Source organism: Ochotona princeps, chromosome 6 (assembly GCF_030435755.1).
Source record: "Ochotona princeps isolate mOchPri1 chromosome 6, mOchPri1.hap1, whole genome shotgun sequence".
Taxonomy (NCBI): domain Eukaryota; kingdom Metazoa; phylum Chordata; class Mammalia; order Lagomorpha; family Ochotonidae; genus Ochotona; species Ochotona princeps.
This window is the reverse complement of record NC_080837.1, coordinates 71,518,609-71,544,080: the sequence shown is the minus strand read 5'-3', so window position 1 is coordinate 71,544,080 and position 25,472 is coordinate 71,518,609. Positions and strand designations below refer to the sequence as shown.

At 41.5% G+C, this 25,472-nt stretch overlaps 1 protein-coding gene across 1 annotated transcript in view; it reads left to right on the top strand.

Moving 5' to 3' along the window:
• Nucleotides 1-25,472, top strand: part of DLGAP5 (DLG associated protein 5) — a 40,461-nt gene that overhangs the window by 4,372 nt on the left and 10,617 nt on the right. Inside the window, exons 3-13 of the mRNA XM_058666482.1 lie at nucleotides 3,743-3,936; nucleotides 7,778-7,837; nucleotides 12,877-12,961; nucleotides 13,051-13,170; nucleotides 14,992-15,062; nucleotides 16,657-16,931; nucleotides 19,264-19,388; nucleotides 20,044-20,167; nucleotides 20,650-20,735; nucleotides 21,707-21,867; nucleotides 23,700-23,795. Coding sequence (XP_058522465.1) covers nucleotides 3,743-3,936; nucleotides 7,778-7,837; nucleotides 12,877-12,961; nucleotides 13,051-13,170; nucleotides 14,992-15,062; nucleotides 16,657-16,931; nucleotides 19,264-19,388; nucleotides 20,044-20,167; nucleotides 20,650-20,735; nucleotides 21,707-21,867; nucleotides 23,700-23,795 — 1,397 coding nt within the window. The remainder of the gene's footprint in view (nucleotides 1-3,742; nucleotides 3,937-7,777; nucleotides 7,838-12,876; nucleotides 12,962-13,050; nucleotides 13,171-14,991; nucleotides 15,063-16,656; nucleotides 16,932-19,263; nucleotides 19,389-20,043; nucleotides 20,168-20,649; nucleotides 20,736-21,706; nucleotides 21,868-23,699; nucleotides 23,796-25,472) is intronic.

Genomic DNA, 25,472 nt, shown 5'->3' with positions numbered 1-25,472 from the left:
AGTGAGCCAGGAGATAGAGCTTCCTTTCTGTCTCTCCTCCTCTCTGTATATCTGACTTTCCAATTAAAAAAAAACTTAAAATAAATAAATAAATAAAAAAACAAAAAGGAGCTGAGAGGGCTCAAGGCCGTAGCCTAGCGGCTAAATCCTCACCTTGCACATGCCGGCATCCCATATGGGCACGGGTTTGTGTCCCAGCTGCTCCGCTTCCAATCCAGCTCCCTGCATGTGGCTTGGGAAGGCAGCCCAAAGGCCTTGGGACCCTGCACCTGTGTGGGAGACCCAGATGCTGAGCAAAGGCAGCTGAGGGGAGCCAGAAGAATGTGCTTCTAGACACCAAGCAGAAGGTACCTGAGTCCCCGTGTCAGTCAGTGCTGGGTAGGGCACGTGCAGCTCAGCCAGTGCTGCTCACAGCAAGGAATGTCAGAAGTGAGACACTCATATTCACTGCTGTGGACGGTGGGGTGATCCTGGGGAGGAGCTTTGATGAAGTGAATTGCATGCGGGGAAAGCCAGTGGGTCTGGTTCAAGAGCGAATGGCAGCTTAGGGCATATTCTTGCCTTAAAAGTCGAACCTTCAATATATTTGGGGATGGAATCTTATGAGTAGAATTTATTTCTGAAAACAAACACAGCAAAACGTTCATAGTTACTGAATCTGGATTATTTGGAGTTTAATTCTACTTTAGGATGCATTAGACAGTTTTCAGAATTTTGAAAATAGGGGAAAATGTAAGGCGAAATAGAAATAAATTTTTTACTAGACAAATTTGGCTATAAACAAGACTGGAAAAACAAGACAAGTAGCTTGAAGAGATGGGTTGGGTGAAGCAGCGCTGTGGTGTAGTGGGTAAAACCACCATCTGTAGGAGTGCTGCTTCATGTTCTTGCTCTACTTCTGATCCAGCTGCCTGCTGATGTGTCTGGGAAGGCAGTGGAGGATGTCTCCAGTGCTTGGGCCTCTGCGCGGAGTCCGGATGAAGCTTCCAGCTCCTGACTTCAGGCTTGGCCCACTTCTGGCTATCACAGACATTTAAGGAGTGAACCAGTAGATGGAAAATCTCTCTCTTACTGCCTTTCACATAAAGAAGTCTTTTTGTTACTGTCATTTTGTTGTTTTTAAAGACGTAAGGAGAAATCTTCCGCACACACTCCCGAAGCAGTTGCAACGATTGAAACTGAGCTGATCTGTAGCCAGGAGGCAGGAGCAGCTTCTGGGTCTCCCACATAGGTGCAGGGTCCCGAAGCTTTGAGCCATCCTCCTCTGCTTTCCCAAGCCACAAGTAAGGAGCAGGATTGGAAGTGAAGCTGCTAGGATATGAACCAGCGCCCATAAGGAATCCCAGCACATGAAAGGGAGGACTTTAGCCACTAGGCTACAGTACTGAGCCCTAAAATGTATAAATCTTAAAGAAGTGGGGGGAGGCAAATTCTTTAGACTACGTTCTCAAAGATTCACCATGACTACCATCTTCCAAATCATTCACCCAAATTCATGATCCACAAAACTCACATGAAATAATAAACATGTATTTTCTTAGTTTCTAAGCTTGAAGTAAACAATGTAACTCAAAAAATTATTACAATAGATGTATTCCATCCCTTTACACATATCCAAGACCCTTTCATTCACCTATATTTTTTCCTCTCTATTGAATGCTGCCATTAAGAAAACAGTGCAGGGGCCTGGCATGGTGGCCTAGCGACGGAAGTCATCGGCTTAAACACGCCAGCATGCCATATGGGCAGCTCCACTTCCCATCCAACTCCCTGCCTGTGGCCAGGGAAAGCAGTCAAGGACATCCCAAAGCCTTGGGACCCTGCACCCACGTGAGAGACCTGGAGGAGGAGGTCCCTGGCTCCTGGCATCAGATGGGCACAGCATTGGCCATTGCGGTCACTTGGGGACTGAAGATCTTCCTCTCTGTCTCTCCTCCTCTCTGTGTATCTGACTTTGCAGTAGAAAAATAAAATAAAATCTTAAAAAGAAAAAAAGGACAGTGCAGACTTTGTGGCACAGAATGTTAAGCCACTGCCTATGACAGGCAACCTATATGGGTACCAGTTTGCATCCCAGCTGCTCCACTTCTAATACAGCTCCATGTTAATATAGGAGATCTGGAGGAAGCTGCTCTCTGTTTCTCCTTCTCTTTGTATATCTCACTTTCTGATTAAAGAAAAAGAATTATTCAAAGATTTATTTTTATTGCAAAATCAGATATACAGAGAGGAGAGACAGAAGGAGATCTGTCCATTGATTCATTCCCCAGTGGCCGCAACGGCCAGAGTTGCACTGATCCAAAACCAGAAGGCAAGAGCTTCTTTTGTGTCTTTTATGCAGGTACAGCATCCCAAGGCTTTGGGCCGTCCTCAAGTGCTTTTCCATAAGCAGGGAGCTAGGTGGGAAGTGGGGCAGCCGGGCTCAAAAATAAATAATTTTTTTATAAGATTAATTTATTTTTATTGGAAAGGCAGATATACAGAGAGAAGGAGAGACAGAGAGGAAGATCTTCTGTCTGATGATTTACTCCCCAAGCAGCTGCAACAGCTGCAGCTGACATCCGAAGCCAGGAGCACAGACCCTCTTCTGGGTCTCCCATGTGGGTGCAGGGTTCCAAGGCTTTGGCCTGGCCTCAACTGCTTTCCCAGGCCGCAAGCTGGGCTGCTGGGATTAGAACTGGCTTCCATATGGGATCCTGGTGCATTCAAAGCGAGGACATTAGCTGCTAGGTCATGGTGTTGGGCCCAAAAATAAACAAATCTGAAAAAAAAAAAAACACTTATTAATTTTCATTTGAAAGGTAAATTTATCTATAGAAATACAAAGGATCTTCCTTCGGCTGGTTTACTCCTCAAATGGGCACAGTGGAGTTCTGGGATGCAAGAACTGAGCCATTCTCAGCTGCTTTTCCAGGCCATAAACAGGAAACTGAATCAGAAGTGGAGTTGCTGGGGCATAAACTGACACCCATATGGAATGCCAGTGCCACAGGTGGAGGATTAATGTGCAACACCAACACACCAGCCCCAGGTCATAGGCTTTGCTGAGACTGGAGAGTCTGCTTCTAAGACAACTGATGGACATGAGCAGCAGGACACTGCTGCCCTGTGCTGGAAGCCTTCGTTCCTTGTCCTAACAGCATCTCCATGGGGCTGCTCAGAGTATCCCTAGGACTTCATGGCCACTGACGTCCTCCAGAGCAAGTGGTCCCAGAGAGGCAGACACAACCTTAAATGGAGAATCTGTGTTTTTTAGTCATAAAAGTCAACACCCAGGCCTGACTGTTAGGGGATGCTGCCCAGGGTTCAGCGTGGAGCTGGAGGAACGGCGCTATGGATTCAGTGGCATGCTCTATTAGACTGTTGTGTTTCTGATCCAGCTTCCTGTTAATGCTCCTCAAAAGGCAGTAGGTAATAGTGCAGGTTCTCAGGCCCCTGACATCCCTGTGAGAGACCTCAGTGGAATTCCTGGCTTCAGCTCGGTCCAGCCTTTGCCATTATGACTGTTTGGGGAATGAACAAATCATCAAATGGAAGGTCACTCTCTGCATCTCTGTTACTCTGCCTTTCAAATAAATAAAACTGGGAATTGAGGTAACATGCTCAGAATGATAAGGAATTAAGTTGTTATATTTCTTAGAAGTAGTTGAAATTTGACCAAAAAAAAATTTTTTTAAATATTCACAAGGCTGCTTTATCTAAAATGTCTTATACTGTCTGCGGTTTGTTTTCTCCTGCTTAGGGTCAATGAAAACTATTCTAGGAGATCAACGTAAACAAATGCTCCAAAAATACAAAGAAGAAAAACAGCTTCAAAAATTGAAAGAGCAGAGAGAGAAAGCTAAACGAGGAGTATTTAAAGTAGGTCTTTATAGACCTGTTAACCCTGGTTTTCTTTCATCAAATCAGAGTGCTATGAAAACTGAGCCAAAAAAGGTAAATTTAATATCTTAATATAAAGGAAGTGTATTTTATCTGGAATTTTCTGTAAGAGAAAATGAAAATAATTGCTGTCTCTTAGTCCTTATCTGCACTTAACTAGTTGGTAAGACCTGGAGATGGCAATGGTCGCGTAGAAGGTGAAAATCCAGTTTCTAGAAAGAGCTATAAGTAGAATAGGTAAACCAGGATCAGTGCACTGGGTCAATTTGAAAGGAAAGAAATTCTTTTAAGGCATGTTAAGGACTAATATAGGGGAACAAGAAGGCAGGGATGAGATGATTTTAAAGCAATTAGTGTGAGCAGTTACACAAATTGTGCTACTACTAAAAGCCATGTGGAAGGTAAAACACAATTGTTAAGTGCATTTTTTTTTTTTTTTTTGAGGTATCTTAGGAGGTTTATTCCAATGGGGCAGGAACAGGTTAGAGGTGGTGGAGATAAGGAAAGAAGAGGAGATAAGAGAGAGGGAGGGGAGAGACTAGAGAGAGAGGAAAGACAGAAGAGGAGATGAGAGAGAGGGGGGAGAGACCAGAGAGCCAGCCGCACCTGGGGGGGCCTTTTGTCTGCCAGGTGTAGAGGGCCGGGAAGTGCATGTTAATAGCCTTTTATCCTCCCAGCTTTTGGGGAACATTTAGATAACGGGCAATTGAGAATAAAAATGGGAAAGCAGGATGGGGTAGATGCTATGTAGATATCTAGGATACAGTATTAGCAGTGTGGTTCTTGGGTTTAATCTGTAGGTCTTAATGGCAGGAGAACTGAAAGCAGAGGAAGGGAAAGGAGGGGTCATCTGAAAAGTAGGAACAGGTCTTGGGGTCTAAGGAGGAAATGGGAACAGAGGCAGGCAGATTGGATCTTATGTGGGCACTGGTGCTTGCTTTAGGAGATGTGTAACATTTTTTTTAATACGTTGAAAAAAATCTCATTGGTAGTATTAAAGTTCTTTAAAAAGTTTGTGGGGGCCTGGCGGCATGGCCTAGTGGCTAAAGTCCTCCCTTGAAAGCCCCGGGATCCCATATGGGCGCCAATTCTAATCCCGGCAGCTCCACTTCCCATCCAGCTCCCTGCTTGTGGCCTGGGAAAGCAGTTGAGGACGGCCCAAAGCCTTGGGACCCTGCACCTGCGTGGGAGACCCGGAAGAGGTTCCTGGTCCCGGCATCAGATTGGCGCTTACCGGCCCGTTGCGGCTCACTTGGGGAGTGAAACATCGGATGGAAGATCTTCCTCTCTGTCTCTCCTCCTCTCTGTATATCCAGCTTTCCAATAACAATTAAAAAAAAAAAATCTTTAAAAAAAAAAGTTTGTGGAAAACAGGTTATGAGGAAACGGCATGGATTGCAAATTTTTTTTGAATCAAGGTAAATCTATATGTAAGTTTATTTATTTTTCTTCATGGGTTTTTAAATGCACCGTCATAGCTTTTCCTGCCTTAAAGAAAGAATTAATAATAATAGACCTAAGTATTTCCCACTTTTTTAAGTTTCATGAATCTCCATTGATTTGATGATCTTTAATTGTTTACTTTGCAAATGACCTTAGGATAATTTAGTAGAGACAAAGCCAATAGAAAATACTTCATGGACAGAAAGCTATACATTTGTTCTACCTGATAAAGGAGGGAGAGGTGGTTTGCATCTGGCAGGAAAAGTAAGGAAGGCCTCTTGGAAGGGTTAGAATTAGGCTGACTCTTCGAGAATATGTAGGGTGCCGATCGTTCCGCGAACAGCTATTTAAAAGCTGCATACAGCTTTAAACAACTACAAGTGGGAGGAAAGAGTCATGATTCTGTTAATTATCAGATTCTGTGAGATTATTTTTTCTGATTTGGTAAGCATGTGTACTTTTTTTTTTTTAAAGATTTATTTTATTACAGCCAGATATACACAGAGGAGGAGAGACAGAGAGGAAGATCTTCCGTCCTATGTTTCACTCCCCAAGTGAGCCGCAACGGGCCGGTGCTGCGCCAATCTGATACCGGGAACCTGGAACCTCTTCCGGGTCTCCCACGCGGGTGCAGGGTCCCAGGCCACAAGCAGGGAGCTGGATGGGAAGTGGAGCTGCCGGGATTAGAACCGGCGCCCATATGGGATCCCAGGGCATTCAAGGCGAGGACTTTAGCCGCTAGGCCACGCCGCCGGGCCCAAGTGTGTGTACTGTTACGTGGTTTCTTTAGCACTGGATTTTCACTGAAATTTGGACACGCAAATGGTCTGTGATCTAGAGAAGTCTAAAAAATATTATCAGTTGGAAGACTATCTTATCACATTTTACTCCGTCTTGTTAAAATTTCCCCATATTTTGTGAAGAATTCTTTAATTTCCTGTTGATAATGGATGAGAACTTAATCATGAGATGTGAAAACAAGTATTAAAACTAGAAAAGTCTTCATTGCCATTCTGTAAAATAAAATGCATATCTACCTTATTTTCATAGCTAAGTATGTTAATGAGAATTCTAATACCTGAAATTTTTTCTCACTAAAAATTTTTTAAAATTTATTTATTTTTTAAAGTATTTTTTGACAATCTTTACATAGTTAATTATGGTAAAAAGGTTCAAGCGCTATAGGGAAGTGGGTAAGACTATTATTCCCATCTTGTTTCCTTGCTGCTTAAAGGGGGGTATTAAGGGAGAAGGCCCAATCACTAAAAATTTTTTGAATCTGTTAATTTTTTTTTTAAAGATTTTATTATTATTATTGGAAAGCTGGATATACAGAGAGGGGGAGAGACAGAGAGGAAGATCTTCCATCCGATGTTTCACTCCCCAAGTGAGCTGCAATGGGCCGGTACGCGCCAATCCGATGCCGGGACCAGGAACCTCTTCCGGGTCTCCCTCCCGGGTGCAGGGTCCCAAAGCTTTGGGCTGTCCTCAACTGCTTTCCCAGGCCACAAGCAGGGAGCTGGATGGGAAGTGGAGCTGCCAGGATTAGAACTGGCACCCATATGGGATCCCGGGGCTTTCAAGGGAGGACTTTAGCCACTAGGCCACGCCCCTGGGCCCCCCAGGGTTTATTTTTTAACTAGACGGTTATGGAGAAGGAAAGAGTGCTCAATTTCCCACCTGCTAGTTCATCCTCTAAATGATCATAAAGGCCAGGGGTACGCCAGACTGAAATCAAGAGCCAGGAACATCCTCCAGATCTCCCACATGGGTGGTAACCCCAACACTTGAGGCATCTTCTAAAGCTTTTCCAGAGCCCCTAGCATGGCACTGAGTCAGAAGTGGGGCAGCCAGGACATGAACCAGTGCCCATATGGGATGCTGGCATTGCAGACTGTGGCTTTACCTCCTATGTTTTTGCCATACACCAGCCCTGAAAGGCAGAGCAATAAAATGGGAGGGAGAGCTCTTAGATTCACTGGATCACTCTTAAAATGGCTGGAAGAGCCCAGTCTGGGCCTGGCCAGGCCAAGAACTTAGAAAAAAGAGGAAGTTAAGTAGACAATGTGTCTTTGCCATAAAGGATTAAGGATGAAGTTTAGCTTTAAAATTGGAACTTTAGGGCTGGTGTTGTGCTGTGGTGCATTGAACCACTCTGTGACTGTCTGGCTCCCTACTGATGTCCTGGGAGGGCAGTGAAGATAGCCCAAGTACTTAAGGCCCTATGCCCTCATGGAACCCAAAGGGAGTTCTGGCTCCCAGCTTCGGCTTCTCCCATCCCCAACCATGTGACCATCTGGGAATGAACTAGCAGACTTACGGTAGCTAATTGCCCTACTTTGTGTAAATAGGTAAAATACAAATAAAATGGGAAACGTAGTTTCATAATGAGACTTAGAAGTAAACTTTTGCCAGTTATCTTTAAACTTTGTCTGCTTTTGATTGTTTTAAGGCTGTTCCACCTTTGCGAATACCAAGGTTAAAGGCAAAAGACGAGATGGAGCAGCCTAAGGTATAGTTGATAATAATTGTTACTAAAATGACAAAATGTCCATTTTTTTTTCAGAGTAAGTAAATTCACTACTAATGTCAGCTCAAACATAGTGACTAATTTACTAGAGTTACCAAAGTCAGTCAGTTTTCACTTAAAATATTCTTTGTTCAAAAATCCTTTGAGGTCTATACCAAACTTTGTGCCACATTCTTTTGTTTATTGGGCTACTATCAGCATTCCTTGTTGTTTGCATTAAAAGTATGTGGGGTTCAGTGAGCAGGGTGGAGGCTGGCACCATGACGCAGTAGGTTAAGCCTCTACCTGTGCTGCCAGCATCCTATATGGACACTGGTTCAAGTCCCAACTGCTCTACTTCGAATCTACTCCCTGCACCCATGTAGAAGACACAGAAAAAATCTGTGGCTTTGGACTAGCCCATTCTAGCTATTGCAGCTATTTGGGGAGTGAACCAGTGAATGGAAGATTCCTCTGTCTCCCTCTCTCTCTAACTGCCTTTCAAATAAATAAATGAATCCTTATAAAAAATAAGGTCTTCAAAATACTCCTAGTAAGAGTTATGAAGTTAACTGAAAGTGAAGTTGCCACAGGGAGTAGTAAGCTTTATGAAACAAAGGAAGGTAAGTTTCATAAAGATTCAATAGACTTTGAGTCATGTTTCTGACACTATTTTTTTTGGGTAAACCGAACAACCAAAATTGCCTGTCTTAATTTCATGTAAGTTAAGCAGTGTTAGACAGGTATAAGTAGTATCTTGGGATATTAGCATTTTGTAGATTCTAGGATTCTAGAAAAAGAATAATAAGAAATTTTTAGGAGAGCTTCAAAATTTTATGGAAAATGTATATTATGAATAAGCTATGAATTAAAAAAAATTGTGCCAGAATTAATTTACCCTTTTGTAAATGTTTATTTATTTACTGTAAGTTTATATGTTTAATGATGTTTACATAGTTGGTTAGGGTGAGAAGGGTTGAGAATTAGGAGAAAGTGAATGAGACCATTGCTTCCAAATTTTCTTTTTCTTCTTCCTGCATCTGGGGGAAGTGGGGAGATAAGTAAAGAGGTCTATTTATTTTTATTTTTTTAAATTTTTTTTAAACATTTTATTATTGCTATCATTTTATGATACTGCTCCATATTGCCTTATCCCCTCCCCATTTCCCTCCCCCCCCACCTAGTTCCTCTTTATCATTACTGACATATAGTTCTTCATCCTCAGTCATATGTCCATCATTGCGGGCACGGAAAATGGCAGAGAGTCCAGAATCCTATTGTCAAGATAGAGTAAACAGTTTCATTGCAACTCCATCTTTGTCTGGAAATAGAGATGCATACCACACTACATCCTCACATCTGGATGTCAGTCTCCATTTCACAGCTACTGTACATCCCCTCAAATGAAAAGGCATGATACTAAATCAACAATAGAAAGAAAAATAGAAATTTACAATGCCATGAAGTTAAATGACATGTTATTAGGTATGACAGTTTCCATTACACAACTACTGTACATCACTTTAAATGAAAAGTCATGAAACAAAATCAACAATAGAAAGAAAAATAGAAATTTACCATGCCCTTAAGTTAAATGACATGTTACTAAATATGACAGTCTCCATTACACAGCTACTATACATCCCCTTAAATGAAGAACCACAAAACAAAATCAACATCCGGGAGAAAAAAATTAACAACACCAAGAAATTAAATACCGTGCTGTAATGTGTAGCTGAAGAAATGAAAATCAATAACCTTCTTGAAGAAAATGATGCCACTGCATGATCTACGAGTCATTGAATGATTTAATCAGAAGAAAGTGTTTTGAAGAGATGAAACTAACAGAAAACAAAAAATACATGTGATATAGTTTCCGCTGATCTTTGTTGAAATGTGTCTCCTCTAGACAATAATCAGATGGTTTTTTTTTTTTAATCCAGTCTACTAGTCTAGGACGTTTGATTGAGCTTAAGCCAATTATTTTCAGGGTTAATATGTATGGGTGATACTTTGGCCCTGTCATTTTAGGAATGGGTTGTTCATTGGTTTAGTCTTCTGTTGTCATTTTACTGGTCTGTTCTTCCCGTTTGCCTTTGGCTTTGGTAGGTGCTATTCCTCTTCTCTGTGAAAGAGAACATCTTGAAGTATCATTTGTAGAGCAGATTTGGAAGAGGCAAATTCTTTTAACTTTTCTTTACCGTGGAAGAATTTTATTTCATTTTCAAAGACGAAAGAAAGCTTTGCTGAATATGTTATCCTAGGTCGACAATTTTTTTCTTTTAGATTCTGGAATATGTCACTCCATTCTCTTCTGGCCTGTAGAGTTTCCTGTGAGAGATCTCCTGTGAGTTTAATTGGCATTCCTTTATATGTCAATTGATTTTTTTCACATGCACATTTAAGGATCTTTTCCTTATGTTCAATTGAAGAGAGCTTGATGATCGTATGTCTTGGTGAAGATCGCTTTTGATCAAGCCTGTTGGGAGTTCTGTACCCCTCCTGGATCTTGTTTCCCAATTCTTTCTCCAGATTAGGGAAATTTTCCTTTATTATTTCATTAAATACATTTGCTAACTCAGCTTCTCTTTCTGCACCTTCTGGGACTCCCATAACTCTTATATTAGGCCTCTTAATAGTGTCTTTCAATTCTTGAATACTTTTTTTGGCCTGATCCAGCTCTGCTTCCAGCTTTTTGTTCGCTTCCCCTCTTATGATAGGAAATACCTTCCAATTCTGAGATTCTTTCTTCTGCTTGCTTCATTCTCTTTTGGAGACTCTCCACTATACTTTTAATTTGCTCTACTGTGTTTTTCATTTCTGATATACCAGCCTTGATTTGCTTTGTTGCTTCCTTAAATTCTTTGAACTCTTGCATGAGCTTCTCATTTTTTTTTTAAAGATTTATTCATTTTATTACAGCCAGATATACACAGAGGAGGAGAGACAGAGAGGAAGATCTTCCGTCCTATGTTTCACTCCCCAAGTGAGCGCAACGGCCGGTGCTGTGCTGATCCGAAGCCGGGAACCTGGAACCTCTTCCGGGTCTCCCACATGGGTGCAGGGTCCCAATGCATTGGGCCGTCCTCAACTGCTTTCCCAGGCCACAAGCAGGGAGCTGGATGGGAAGTGGAGCTGCCGGGATTAGAACCGGCGCCCATATGGGATGCCAGGGCATTCAAGGCGAGGACTTTAGCCGCCAGGCCATGCCGCCGGGCCCGAGCTTCTCATTTTTGATCAGAATCTTTAAAATGAGTCTTAAGGATTCTGTGTCCCCCATTTTCTCGATGTCTTTCTCAGTTAACTCTGAGGTTGGCATAGGGTTTTGCTCCTTTGCAGGGGAGTTTTCAGGAATATTCCTTGTCCCTTTGTCTCTTCTTTTGCTCTTGGTCATTGTACTTCTGGTTAGCAGAGTCTTCTCCTTGGGGCAGGTTTCTAAGCTGTGTCACCCACAGGTCTATAGTTTAATTTTACTTATTGTGGTGGGTACATAGCGGTTTGCTTGCAGCCACTTGTGCCACAACCTCCAGCAAGTTCCAGGTCTGGGTTCTTATGTCAGATTTCCACCGTGGTCTCCACAGCCCAGCTCTTGCCTCACCATTCTCCACCTCCTGTGATACCGTGCTGAGGCTGCACCGTTGTCTCTGCAACCTTTTCCCACTTCTGGTTGGAGCAGGTCCCAGGATTAGAGAGACACCAGGTGTCCTATATAATTAGGTTGTTGGTGGTGCTGATTTTGTCTGAACCTGTTGGACGTTAGGTCTGGGTGCCACACAGACCTATTTTGACCTGTACGATGCCACAGTCAGTATTATTTTCCTGCAGGACCAGTGCCATCCACTGACGTCAGCGAGTTTTCATGAGCTCAGCACATGCGCAGTTCACTGTTGTTCCCTGCAGTCCTAAAGCTATTGCCACAGTGCGCAAAATGGCGCCTGACGTAGCACCACTACAGTTCTTGACCTGCTGGCTGTCAGATCCGAGGGCTACCCAGACCTGTCCCGGGTGGAACCCGCAGAATGCCACGTTATTGCAGTTCACTGAGTCAGAAATGAGCTCACTCCCAGCTCAGTGCATGCTCCGTCCTTTCCCTTGCCCTTTCCTCCTTACACAAAATGGCACCCAATTCAGCTTAAGGGGGCTTACTGGGCTGTGAAATCCACCCTGTTCTCACATTGCCCATCTGAGATCTGCTGCTCTGTCTCTGCTCCTGGTCAAATCAAACGGACCAGCAGGATGGACAGTTTTTTGTCTGGGTTTACCTCCCAAGCTCCCAGTGAAAGTCCCTTCCCACCTGGTTGCTGGTGGAGTTCTGGCTGCTGGTAGAGTTTAGATCGCTGTGCTGGAGTATCAGTCTCTGCAACACCACATTGCTGTGCCCGCTGCTTTTCTGTGTCTGTCAGTCTCCAGGTACCCCTCTGCTGTTGTTCTGTCCCCTCCTCTTTCCTGAAATATGTCCTCTCTGCTTAATCCTGATTAAATGTTTTTCTGTCCGTTTAAACGTGTCCTCACCCTATTCCGCCATCTTGATTCTCCTCGTCTATTTATTTTTAATTGAAAGACAGATTTATAGAGAGAGTAAGAGAGACAAAGAAAGATCATTCATCCAGCAACTCACTCTCCAAATAGCTGCAGTCTCCAGAGCTGGGCTGATTTGAAGACAGGAGCTAGTAGCTTCTCTGCATTGCCCACATGTGTCCGGCGGGGTCTAGGACTTGGTCCATCCTTCATTGCTTTCCCAGACCATTATCAGGGAGCTAGATCAGAAGTGAGGCAGCCTGTATGGAATACAGGCACTTCAGCTGAAGGATTAATGCTACACCACCATGGCAGCCTCTATCTTTTAATCTCATTTCCCATGAACTTTTTGAAGTACCTTTGGTGTAATGGAAGATGTATTTATTTATTTCATTCTATTTGGATACATGTGTTTTTGTTGTTCTTCATAATTATCAGTTTAGATGTGGGGTCAGTTTACAAATAAAAAAATGTGATAATTTGATTGTACAATTGTGTCACATGGTAACTCATTTCTTTATTAGATTGCTAATGGCAGTATTGCTCGGGCTGTTCAACCTGGTCAAAAGCCTGCTTCTGAAAAGAAAGTGCTGGACAAAGAGCGAGCAGGTAGGAGTAATAGCAATTATTTTTATAAATGCTAATGTTACCACAATAGTAACTTTGCAATTACAAAGAGCTTTTGTGTTTCCCCCCAGTTGTGCGGCCTGCCCTGCCCACATCAGTGAGGATGACACGGTCAGCCACTCGAGCAGCAAACCAGGTTGTCAAAACAGTCTCGGCCACCACAAGAAAGCCAGGTGCAAGAGCCACTAATGGTAAGAACTTTCCTTTGATCAGCGTCTCAACCAGAATGTTTGAGTCTTGAGGGGGATTTTTATGTTTTTAAAAATCAGTACAAACTTCATAGAATAAGAGTAGAAGAGGATGGACCTAGCGGTGTAGCCTAGTGGCTAAAGTCCTTGCCTTGAACGCACCAGGATCCCATATGGGCGCCGGTTCTAATCCCGACAGCTCCACTTCCCATCCAGCTCCCTGCTTGTGGCCTGGGAAGGCAGTCGAGGACGGCCCAATGCATTGGGACACTGCACCTGCATGGTTCCTGGTTCCCGGCTTTGGATTGGCGCAGCACCGGCCGTTGTGATCACTTGGGGAGTGAAACATCAGATGGAAGATCTTCCTCTCTGTCTCTCCTCCTCCCTGTATATCTCACTTTGTAATGATAAATAAATCTTTTTTTTTTCTAATTTTATTATTATTGGAAAGCCGGATCCCGGGGCATTCAAGGTGAGGACTTTAGCCGCTAGGCCACGCCGCTGGGCCCAAAATAAATAAATCTTTAAAAAAAAAAAGAGTGGAAAAGGAGGAGGGTTCTTCATGTAAGTTCTATGCCCTGGCATCTGGGTGGAGTTGGGTGAATACACAGATAATGGAACCACCACCCTTCCTATAAGGAGTGCTTCATAGTGACATATAAATTCATTTGCAGCAAAGCAGTGTAGCCACTAAAAATAATGTAAAAAAGAACACTTGATGACAGGACTCAGGTATACTAAAGGAAAAATATCGTCAAATTGTGAACGGTTCAGTCACATTTTTAAAAATAGTAAATGAATGTGTGAAACAGGCATGGGAAAAGACTTAAACATACCATGAAATATCAACTGAGTATTAGAATCTTGGATGACATGTATATAAGTATTAGTTGCTTTTATTGTGGTTTTTTTGTGTGTGCTATTCTCTGCTAATGTGTAATTACTTTTTACTTTCTGTTAAAAGAAAAAAAGGTAAAACACCATTTTGTTTTGAAAATGAAACAATACTTTGCCTGAACTGCAAAGCTTTTTGTTTTGTTTTTTTTGGAAGTCAGAGTTAGGGAGAGACGAAAAGATAGATCATCCATATGCTGGTTCACTCTCCAGATGGCCACAGCTACCAGTGCTGGGCAAGGCCGAAGCCAAAACCCAGCAGCCTGCTTTATCTGCTTTCCCATATATAAGGCAGGGGCCCTAACGCTGCAGTCATCTTGTGCTGCTTTGCCCAGGTCATTAACAGGTGGAACATCTGGGACATGAACCAGCTCCCATGCGGGATGCTGGTTTGCGGGCTGCAGCTTTACCTGCTGTGCCAGAATGCTGGCTCCATACATTTAGTTTTTACCCCATTTTATAACATAAAATCCTAAAAGTCCTTTAAGACATGTATTTCTGTTGCTGCCCTTTTTTTTTTAAAGATTTATTTTTATTACAAAGTCAGATATACAGAGAGGAGGAGAGACAGAGAGGAAGATCTTCCGTCCGATGTTTCACTCCTCAAGTGAGCACAACGGCCGGTTCTGTACCGATCCGAAGCCAGGAACCAGGAACCTCTTCCGGGTCTCCCACACGGGTGCAGGGTCCCAATGCGTTGGGCCGTCCTCGACTGCTTTCCCAGGCCACAAGCAGGGAGCTGGATGGGAAGTGGAGCTGCCGGGATTAGAACCGGCGCCCATATGGGATCCCGGGGCGTTCAGGTGAGGACTTTAGCTGCTAGGCCACGCCGCCGGGCCCCGATGCTGCCCTTTCTTTACAAATTACTAATGCCTTCAAATCAACATTTCTGTCTAGTCTGACTGCATATTTATTTTACTTTTGTTTTAGATAATGAACCAGAAAAAAAAGCACCAATTAAAGGAAGACCTGCTAAAAGTACAGAAACAAACCCTGGCACGGTAGAGTATAAACATCTTTTTCTGTATGTTTTAAGAATCTCATGTTGAAATTAAGCATGCAAATTTCAGGAAGCTAGCTTAACTTGCCTGTTAAAACTTCTTGAGCCATAAGGAAATGTTAAAAGAATTTATTATTGTCCTGCACCTTTTTTTTTGGGGGGGGCGGGGAGAGGATATCTGATTCTCAGATTCTCAGAGCTTTATTAATAGTGAAAGTATAATATTGTTAGCCAAAAGCAGTTGGAGGAAAAATGCAAAGTATAGCCAAAATAAGCTTTTATGTGGCAGTCTGCTGATAGGGTAAAGAATGGTAACATGTAGACATTGGAATAAATTAGACTTGAATTTGAATATTATCTCTCCTTATGTTTAGATGTGTAAGTAAGAACAAGCTATGCAATTCAGATTTTTTCCCCCGGCTCTAATACGGAATAGTATAAATCAAATTACCTCGCACTAGATCCTCAAAAAAAGAGATATTGTTCTGAGGACCCATTCCCTTAGTCTGCATTATTGACAGTCCTTATCCAAATTGGAAAATGTGGGAAAATGCCGTTAAAGTTTTGGTATTCTCAGTTCCAGTACTGACCAGCTACTCTGTTCTGTGTTAGTTTGTAGTGTTTGCTGTTTAAGACAGTGCTGGGGGAGTTAATTATGTGCAATAACAATTTACTACAGTGTGATTATGCTTCAAAAATATTACAACAAAGAGTAAAAGTCTTAGAATTTGCTAAATATCAATAATAGGTCATCCAAAGGAGACAGTAGAAGGTGACTCTTGAAGCCAGCTAGACCTCAGGGCTCCTTCCCTGGAGATCAGTCTCCCTTCAGGATTATCATTTTTATGTTCGCTGCCAAACTGGCTTCAGGAACAGTGTTATCACTTCAGCTCTTGTCCAAGTTGAAATACCTTGATCTGAATTCATATCATTAATAAGCAGCAACTTAGATGTCTCTAAAAATGCGTTTCAAAGCCAGGTGACAATGGTCTTGACTTGAAAAACATGCTTCATTTTTATGTGCTTCATCTTACTGTGTCACATTGAAAAGCACCACTCTTTTGATAAGATTATTTTTAGGGCTGGCCCATGATAATAGTAGACATCCAGTAAATATTAGATTTGTGATTCTCAAGGTATTATAATTATCAGCATAAAAGATTGATTTGTTGAGTGAATTTCTCCATCTGAGAATATGTTTGGTTTAGTGAAACTACATATAATTTTAGTATGTGTTTTGTTTTAACACTCGAGGTATCATTTAGTCCTTTAACACAGATTGATTCTTTGTCTTCCCTTACTGTAGCAGTGGTTCAGTGTGACTGGTCTTCTGATTACCTGTATGCATTAAATTATGTCTGTTTTTACCCTAAGGGGTTTTTCAGAAAGTTCATGGAAAACCCATACTTTGTAATCTGTGCATACTGCTGCACCAAATTAGGCACAGATTCTTTTGTAGCAAGATTAACTTAGTCTTTAATCCATTTACTCACCAGCTTTTTGAAGTACTCTCATATGTAACATGAATCTCAAAAATTGACCAAGTATGTCCCTGTAGGAAAATTTCTTACTTCACTCTGTCTACTTAAACCTAGGTCATTTATCTCAAAGTTGATAATGCAGAAAATACATTGGATGCACAAAACAGTACAACAAACGGAATGGACCAAGATGAAGTTTTGTCAAAAATGGAAAATGTACCCAAGACAAATCTTGCAAAAACAAAAAGGAAAGCTTCGTTTGCACCTAAAGATTTTATGTTCCAGCCGCTGGATGGCCTGCAGACTTACCAAATAAAACCCATGACTCCCAGAAGTGCTAATGCGTTCTTAACACCCAGTTACACCTGGACCCCTTTAGAAGGAAAAGTGTAAGAACAAAATCTTTAAATATGTAGTAATGCTAAGAGAAATTAATTTCTTTCTTAGGTTTTGCTTATGCTGTTTAAAAGTTTACTGTTTATTTGTTAGTGAAGCAACTTTACAAATCGTGAAAATTTGTTAAAATGTTCTTCAGAGGATGGTGTCATGCCACCGTGAGTTAAGCTGCTGCCTGAGATGCTGACATTCAGTTTGAGTGCTGGATTGCTTCTTGGCTACTCCACTTCTGAATGATACACTCCCAGGCCTCTGGCCTGGCCTGTCCTGGCTCCAGCTGTTGTACCACTTGGGGATTAAGTCAGCAAGTGAAAGATTTCTTTGTCCCAGTCTGTCTCTCTCTGTGAATCTGCCTTTAAGATGGTAATTAAAATCTAAGAAGGTTCTTCAGAAGCCTACCAGAATGCATTTGGCAGTTTTGATACTTAATATGCTTTGTTGTCATTATGAGCATTTTTTTAAAAGTTCATGCAAATACCGATATGAAAAAGCTATACAAGGATTTTAACTTTTTCTTTTTTCTTTTTCCTGAAACAAAAAGAAAGCTCCCAACCATTGACTAACCGATACCCCAACAAAAAGGTCTCCATGGAGCTGGGCTGAAGCTATGAGCTAGAACACAATCCAGGTCTCCCACATAGGTGGCAGGGACCATTGGCATTGAGCCATTCAATGCTGCCTCCCGGGGTCTGCATTACCAGAAAGCTCAAATCAGAAGCTGGATCCAAGATCCAGGCATCAAACACAGGTAGTCTGATATGGGACAGAGAAAGCTCTCTCTTCTTTGGTTAAAGTTTTTTTTTGTTGTTGTTGGTTTTTTTTTTGTTTGTTTGCTTATTTGTTTGTTTGAGCAAGACACTGAGAGATCTTCCATACACTGGTTCACTCCCCAACCCCCCAGATGACCACAGTGACCAGCACTGCAGCCAGGAGCTTCTTCTAGGTCTCTCATGAGGATGCAGAGGCAAAAATCTGGGCCACCTTCCACTGTTTTCTCAGGCATACTAGTGGGAAACTGGATTGGAAATTGAGCAGCCAGGGTTGCTGCAGCACTACAGGTAGAAGCTTAACCTACCATGCCACAGCATCCGCCCTGACAGAACTATCTTAACTCACATCTTTATTGTTATACTAGATATCTATCACAGGTTTTAAAAAGTTTTGCACCAAAATCAACATTTACTCCAATTACCATAAGTCTTTATCTTGCTATTCCTGCCATACAGTTATTGAGTATTTGGGGATTCTTGGGTTTTTTTAATTTGGCTTTGTTTTTTAATAAGTTATTTAGCTTGGGTCCGGTTAGTGGCTAAAGTCCTCGCCTTGAACGCACCAGGATCCCATATGGGTGCCAGTTCTAATCCCAACAGTTCCACTTCCCATCCAGCTCCCTGCTTGCGGCATGGGAGGGCAGTCGAGGACGGCCCCAAGCCTTGGGACCCTGCACCCACGTGGGAGACCTGGAGGAAGTTACAGGTTCCTGGCTTCGGATGGGTACAGCACTGGCCGTTGCGGCTCACTTGGGGAGTGAATCATCAGACGGAAAATCTTCCTCTCTATCTCTCCTCCTCTCTCTATATCTGATTTTGCGATAAAAAATAAATAAATCACTCTTAAGTTATTTAATTATAACACTTAGAAGTAGTTTTTAAAGGAGAAAATTAATGACTTCACTGTGACTCAGCTACACCTTTGCTTTTCTTCATAGTATTATTTTAAATACTTTTTTTTAAAGATTTATTTATTTTTATTGAAAAGTCAGATATACAGAGAGGAGGAAAAACAAAAAGGAATATCCTCCAACTGCTGATTCACTCCCCAAGTGGCCACAACGGCCAGAACTGAGCCAATCCAAAGACAGAAGCCTTCCATGTCTCCCACACAGATGCAGAGTCCCAAGGCTTTGGGCCATCCTCGACTGCTTTCCCAGGCCACAAGCAGGGAGCTGGATGGGAAGCAGGGCTACCACCGGATATGAACCTTTGCCCATGTGGGATCCCAGGCATGTAAGGCGAGGGCTACTGCGCTGGGCCCAATATTTTAGAAAAGCACCTCTGAAAATAAAATGATGAACTTGCAAAGTGGTGGAAAAGTCAATTGTAATCTTTAGCAGACGCATAAAAGTTATTTTCTAAAGCTTGGCCAGCAGCAGATATACAAAGACTGCTCAACAATATCCGAGACTATTAACTACTTCAGTTCTATTAAAATGTCTTCAGAATAACTGAATCTCACTACAAAAGTAACAATTTTGAAATCAATAAATTAAAGATGTATGGAGTTCTAAGTTAATGTGGTATATATATATATCTTTATTGCTTTTAGTGATAAAACTGAAGCAGCAAAAGAAAATTTGGCTCAAAAATGTGGAACTTGCTCAGTGAAGAGTGTACATCAAGATTCAGCTAGCTCTTGGCGTCCTTTAGGTTCTCTGACAGATTTGAATGAAGGTATAATGTTTTAATTACACTTTTACCTACTCTTCTAGATTAGGAGTTTTTAAAGGTTTGTATAGAAGTCCTTGTCACTATACAGTTTGGGGATGTGACCTCAGAGTCAGGAAAGATGGGCAAGACATCTGTGGAGAGTTGAGATGAAGAATACAGATTGGAGAGAAAGGGTATATAACTTAAATTTTAGAGGAGGAGAGATGAATGAAAACCATTTTTTGAAGATTTATTATTTTTATTGGAAAGGCAGATGAGATTTATAGAGAGAAGGAAAGAAAGATCTTCCATCCACTCGCTCACTCCCCAAGTGACTGCCACAGCCAGAACTGAGCATGTCTAGAGCCAGGAGCCTCTTCTGGGTCTCCCCCGCGGGTGCAGGGTTCCAGTGCTTTGCTCCCTCCTCCACTGCTTTCCCAGATCACAAGCAGGGAGCTGCTTGGGAAGTGGAGCAGCCGGGACACAAACTGGTGCCCATATGGAATCCCGGCACTTGAAAGGTGAGAATTTAGCCACTGAACCATCTTATTGGGACCTAGATGAATGAAATTTTTAAAGCAGATATTTGAAGATTTTTTTAAATTCAATATCGAAGAAGTGAAAGTTTTCTAAAATGTCCTTTATTCTAATGATTCATATGGATTATTTCAATTGATAGATCATGTCTCAAATCAAAAAGAAGCTACTACTGAAAATTCAAATGACCTTCCAATAAAAGATGTCTCATCGCTTGACATAAGTGATCATATATCTCAGCCACAGCATGACGTGCCATATTTCAGGTTTGTTTATTCCTGAAATTAAAATTTTGCATTAATATTTAAACATTTAAAAATCAAAATTAGAGTATTTGCTTAATTTAGTAGATGAGTAGATGAAAACTGATTTTGGGTGATTGTCACTTAGTTTTAGGCTTTTATTGCTGCCTTTGATCAAGTAAGCAGACTCTGTAAGGCCCTGTCACTGTATCCATCTTCAATTTCATCTTGGTGCTTTGACTGGCCTCAGTTCCAGGACAATAACAATCTGATAAAACCTCTGAAAAATGAAAACAGCGTACTAGAAATGTTAGCTTAAAAGCAGGTCCTTGTGAACACTTGCCCACCTAAGGGATAAACACAGTAACAACGTGCATATTTCTATGAAATAAGTTTATGCTGCATCTACCTTTTAAAGCTTCCTAATATCACACACGAAAATGTTATAACGCTGGTACTTAGAAACTAGGGTGAGAAGCACTTATACTAACATGTCATAATTTTAGAAATATCCTTCAGTCGGAAACTGAGAAATTAACATCACGCTGCCTTGAGTGGGACAGAAAGCTTGAATTGGAAATTCCAGAAGATGGTGAGGAAACATCTGTATTTTCTGATGTCTTTGTAATAAAAGAGATCATGTCTAGCTTAATAGCTTCCTGTGTCCACAAATGCTGTGTAATGTCTCTGTGCTAAAATTGGATGTGCCTAAAATACCTGTCACACCTTTGAGTTAGACCTTTCTATATTTATTAATTTGACATTTTGTTACTATGACATTGTGGGTGTTCGTATCTGGTATTGTTTAATTATGTAAAAGCATTCTGTGTAAAAATTGCCTAAACTGAGATGGAAAAGATTCCCTCAAGAACTTGTTAATCTTTTTTTTTTTTTTAAAGATTCATTCATTTTATTATAGCCAGATATAGACAGAGAGGAAGATCTTCTGTCCGATGATTCACTCCCCAAGTGAGCCACAACGGGCAGGTGCTGCGCCGATCCAATGCCGGGAACCTGGAACCTCTTCCGGGTCTCCCACGCGGGTGCAGTGTCCCAATGCATTGGGCCGTCCTCGACTGCTTTCCCAGGCCACAAGCAGGGAGCTGGATGGGAAGTGGAGCTGCTGGGATTAGAACCGGCGCCCATATGGGATCCCGGGGCTTTCAAGGCGAGGACTTTAGCCGCCAGGCCACTCCGCCGGGCCCAGATCTTGTTAATCTTACTTGAGGAAACCTATTGAGAAAAATAACCATTTGTGTGTTTGCTGTCAGTACAGAGTCCTTCTTAGATACTAGTGTGTAGTGAGTTAAGATTGCATTGTCACAAAATACGTGTAGAATGCTTTTAATTATGTAGTATATATATGAGTTAATATTACTAATTTTTAGCATGGAAGCAAATAGTTTGTTGGAAGCAATGGGAGTTTGTTTCCCTTCAGGTTAAGATTTAGTTCCATAAACTCTAGAGTATTTGGGGTAAAATGTTCACCAACTATCCACTCATTAGCTCACAGTAAAGGTCCTGTTTCATCCTTTAACTTTACAAACCCTGTGTTTCCTGTAGCTAAAGATCTTATTCGCACAACAGTTGGTCAGACAAGGCTGCTCATGAAGGAAAGGTTCAAGCAGTTTGAAGGACTGGTAAACGATTGTGAATATAAACGAGGGGAAAAGGAGACAACCTGTACAGACCTGGATGGGTTCTGGGATATGGTCAATTTTCAGGTATGTAAGTTGAGTGCTTTGAATATATTAACTTTTGTTATCTTTTTTGAATATACTAACTTTTTAAATTTAATTTTTAGTAGAGTAACTTGTAAAATGAGCCCATAGTGGCTTAGCTTACCTGTAATAGAGATATTAGAAAGCGCCTTTATGAACTGTCCATAAAAAGGACAGAAATAGGGTCTCCATGCTTTCCTAGTGGCCACAGTCCTTGCCTTGCATGTGCCAGGATCCGGTTCTAATCCCGGCAGCTCCACTTCCCATCCAGCTCCCTGCTTGTGGCCTGGGAAAGCAGTCCAGGACAGCCCATAGCCTTGGGATCCTGCAACCACATGGGAAACCCAGAATAAGCTCCTGGCTCCTGGCTTTGGATCAGTTCAGCTCCAGCCATTGTGGTCATCAGATGGAAGATCCTCCTCTCTGTCTCTCCTCCTCTATGTATATCTTCCTTTCAATAAAAATAAATAAATTTTTTAAAAGAGAAAGCAAAATGTAAATGACCAAGTATTTTTTTTTCTTTTTTTCTCCTCCCATGTTCTCTTTCTTGGAAAGTTGATAATGTAATTTATAAGAATAAGGAAATAAGCCAAGAAAAGGAGAAGTGTTTGTGACCTATCTCTATGAAGGGTCGAAGGGAACATGGTGTGTGAAGAAAGGATCAGGTAACTGCAGTGCAGCAAGCTTAGGAACCTAGAATTCAGATTGGAGTGCGGGGCATTTTGAATTTTGGTGAAGCTCTGCTTATCAGGGTTTTTTGTTGTTTTCTGTTTTGATTATGACATTATAGTTAAGAATAATGGCACAAGTAATTTTAAAGGTTGCTGTTTCAGCTCTTACATTAACTCTCTAATCCAGTTGGTTAATTTTTTTGTATGTTGTAGGTAAGTCTGAATTCATCTTTTTACTTGTGATAACCAATTTTCCTAGCACTGCTGGTTTGGAAGACTGTTTGCCTCATGAAGTTGCATTGGCAGTTACTCATAATTGATTAATCCTGAATCGTTTTTACTTACGTAAAAGGAAAAGCTTCAAAATTTCTGAGGCATTTTGTTTTTGTTGTATTTGAGAAGCAGAAAGGCAGAGATAGGCAGAGAACTGCTTTCTTTGGCTCCCTCTCCAAATGCCTCTGACTCCTAGATATAAGCCTGGGTCCTTCCGGAGTGGGAATGCCAGCTTTCACAGGTGGGTGACAGAACACAGGCACGGGCGTCACCTGTTGCATCAGGAGCTGAGCTGGGATCAAACTTAAGAGCTGTGCTGCAGGGTGTGGGAGTTTTAGCCCAAGTCTCACCCTTACAATAGAGCAAACACCTACCCCACCTGTAACCTGTTCTCTAGTGCTTTCCCAGGCCACAGGCAGGGAGTCAGAAGGGAAGTGGAGCAGCCAGGATACAGACCGGAGTCTGGATGAGATCCCAGTGCATGCAAAGCAAGGACTTTAGCACTTGGCTACTGTGCTGGGCCCACCTGGACATTTTTATAGCAGCTTTAGTCCTAATTGCTCAAACTTGATGCAATCAAAATGTCCTTCAGTGAGAGAAGAGATGAATAATAGTTAAGAAAAAAAAAGCAAAAAGAGTAGACAATTTCAGGAAGAAAAACATTGATAAACTTCTTAATAATACTTAAGTAATTGAGGAGAGTTTTTGTATATGACATTTTTCAGTGGTGGAAAGCCTGTTTTCTGCCAGTGGCTCTTTACATATTTGTAATATCATTCATGGGCTATACAGAATTAACAATCTAAAATTGTTTTTAAAGCTTCAGTTCATTAATTTGTAGTGTTAATGTAGTTAGCCATTAATTTCAGTAAATTTGTCCCTTGTTAACAGATAGAAGATGTAAACCAAAAATTTAATAATCTGACCAAACTGGAAGAATCTGGGTGGCAAAACACTAACAATAATGCAAGTAAAAAAGTCTCTCGGGTAAGTTCATGGCCTTTACACCAAAATTCCTGATCTTTTATTACAGTACAATTTTGTGGCTAAGTTTTAAAAATATGCAGCTTAAAATTTCTCATCAAAGTGAGCTTCATATATTATTGACGTTGAAGAAAGAGCAAAGAAATTATCACACAATTTAGGTGGTTATTTTGGGAAAAAGGAAAGTGAGCTAAGATTAAATCGGAGCATTTAGGGTGCCTAGTAGACTCTAGTGCCACAGGGATTCCATCCTAGTTTCATTTGTTAATCTGTACTTGAACAGTAGTAGATAATTTGCATAATGTTTTGTATGTGTCAGATATTATTCTGAGTATCCTCCTGTATTGATTTAGTAAGCTTCATGTAAATCCTGTGCAGTGGGTACTGTTTCTGTAGTGATCCTGGAGTTTAAATGTTTTTCCTTTAGGCAGATATTTGTCAAATGTTCAAATTCCGTTACTGGTTTTCTTTGTGATTTTAAAGAAACATCTGTAGTGATGAACTCAAGAGATCTAGATTGATACTTTATTATTGCTATGTAATTCAAATATTTATTAGGGATTTAAGGTGTTAAAATATTAAAAGAACTTTTTTCTAAAATTAATTTGCTGAGAGTTTCAGTAAGAATATCAGCAGTAGATGATGGCTGTCATCAGAGACTTGTAATTCTGTCGTTTGTCAGCAGGTGTCTCTGTTTTACTTTATGTTGTGGTCTACTTGAAATGATTGAGCTGAAACTGATATTTTACCCATGCTTTGGTACCACTGTCTCCCACTCCCATGTATTAAACCCCCATTCTGTCGGTTGTCCCTCCTCCCCTCTGCTCTCTAGCAACTTTTTGGCAGGTTTAAGTCTTTTACCTTTGAGTTTATTAAAACAAGCCAGCCCTGCTGTGGGGTTCACAGTTCCTTCGTTTTTGTACCTCTGTATTCCTGTCTTTTTCTAGTCTCAGAGATGATTCCTGAAAAGGCTGCCTTTACCCTTATCTTTACAATTTTGATTCCCGTTCATCTCTGCAACTCCTTGCAATTCATTGTCATCCCTAATGCATTTTAAATTCTTAGACATTACCTACTTAATTATGAAATGCAGCTCTTCTGCACAATTTAATATGGCTGCCTTAAAAGATAATAATAATTTTTATTTGAAAGGCAGATTAATAGAGAGGAGGAGAGACAGAGGTTGAGAGATCTTCCGACCATGGTTTACTGCCCAGGTGGATGCAGTGCCTGGAGCTTCTTCCTGGTCTCCCGTGTGGATGCAGGGACCCACAGACTCGAGCCATGCTGCTCTGCTTTTTGCAGTCCATAAACAGGAGCCTGAGTTGAAAATGTAGCAGCAGGGACTAAAACCATTGCTTCAGGCAGAGGATTAACTTTTTGAGCCACCACACCTGCCCCTGCTGCTCCCTTGAAATTACATTCCACTGATTTGCTCCCTGTTTCGCTGTTCATTCCTTAGTTATGTCTGCAAGTTTCTTTCTCTGTTTATCTCTTAAATGTTTTTAATATTTAAAATGTCTGCACCAGCCCTTTCTCCTGTGTTCTTCCTGTACAGTCCTGCCCACCTTGTGCTAATTCTCAGATCTGCACCTCAAAGCACACTTGCCACTCCACTCCGTTTCTGTATGCAGTCGGCCACCACACCTTGGGGTCCACAGCTACAGTCACTCACTCACA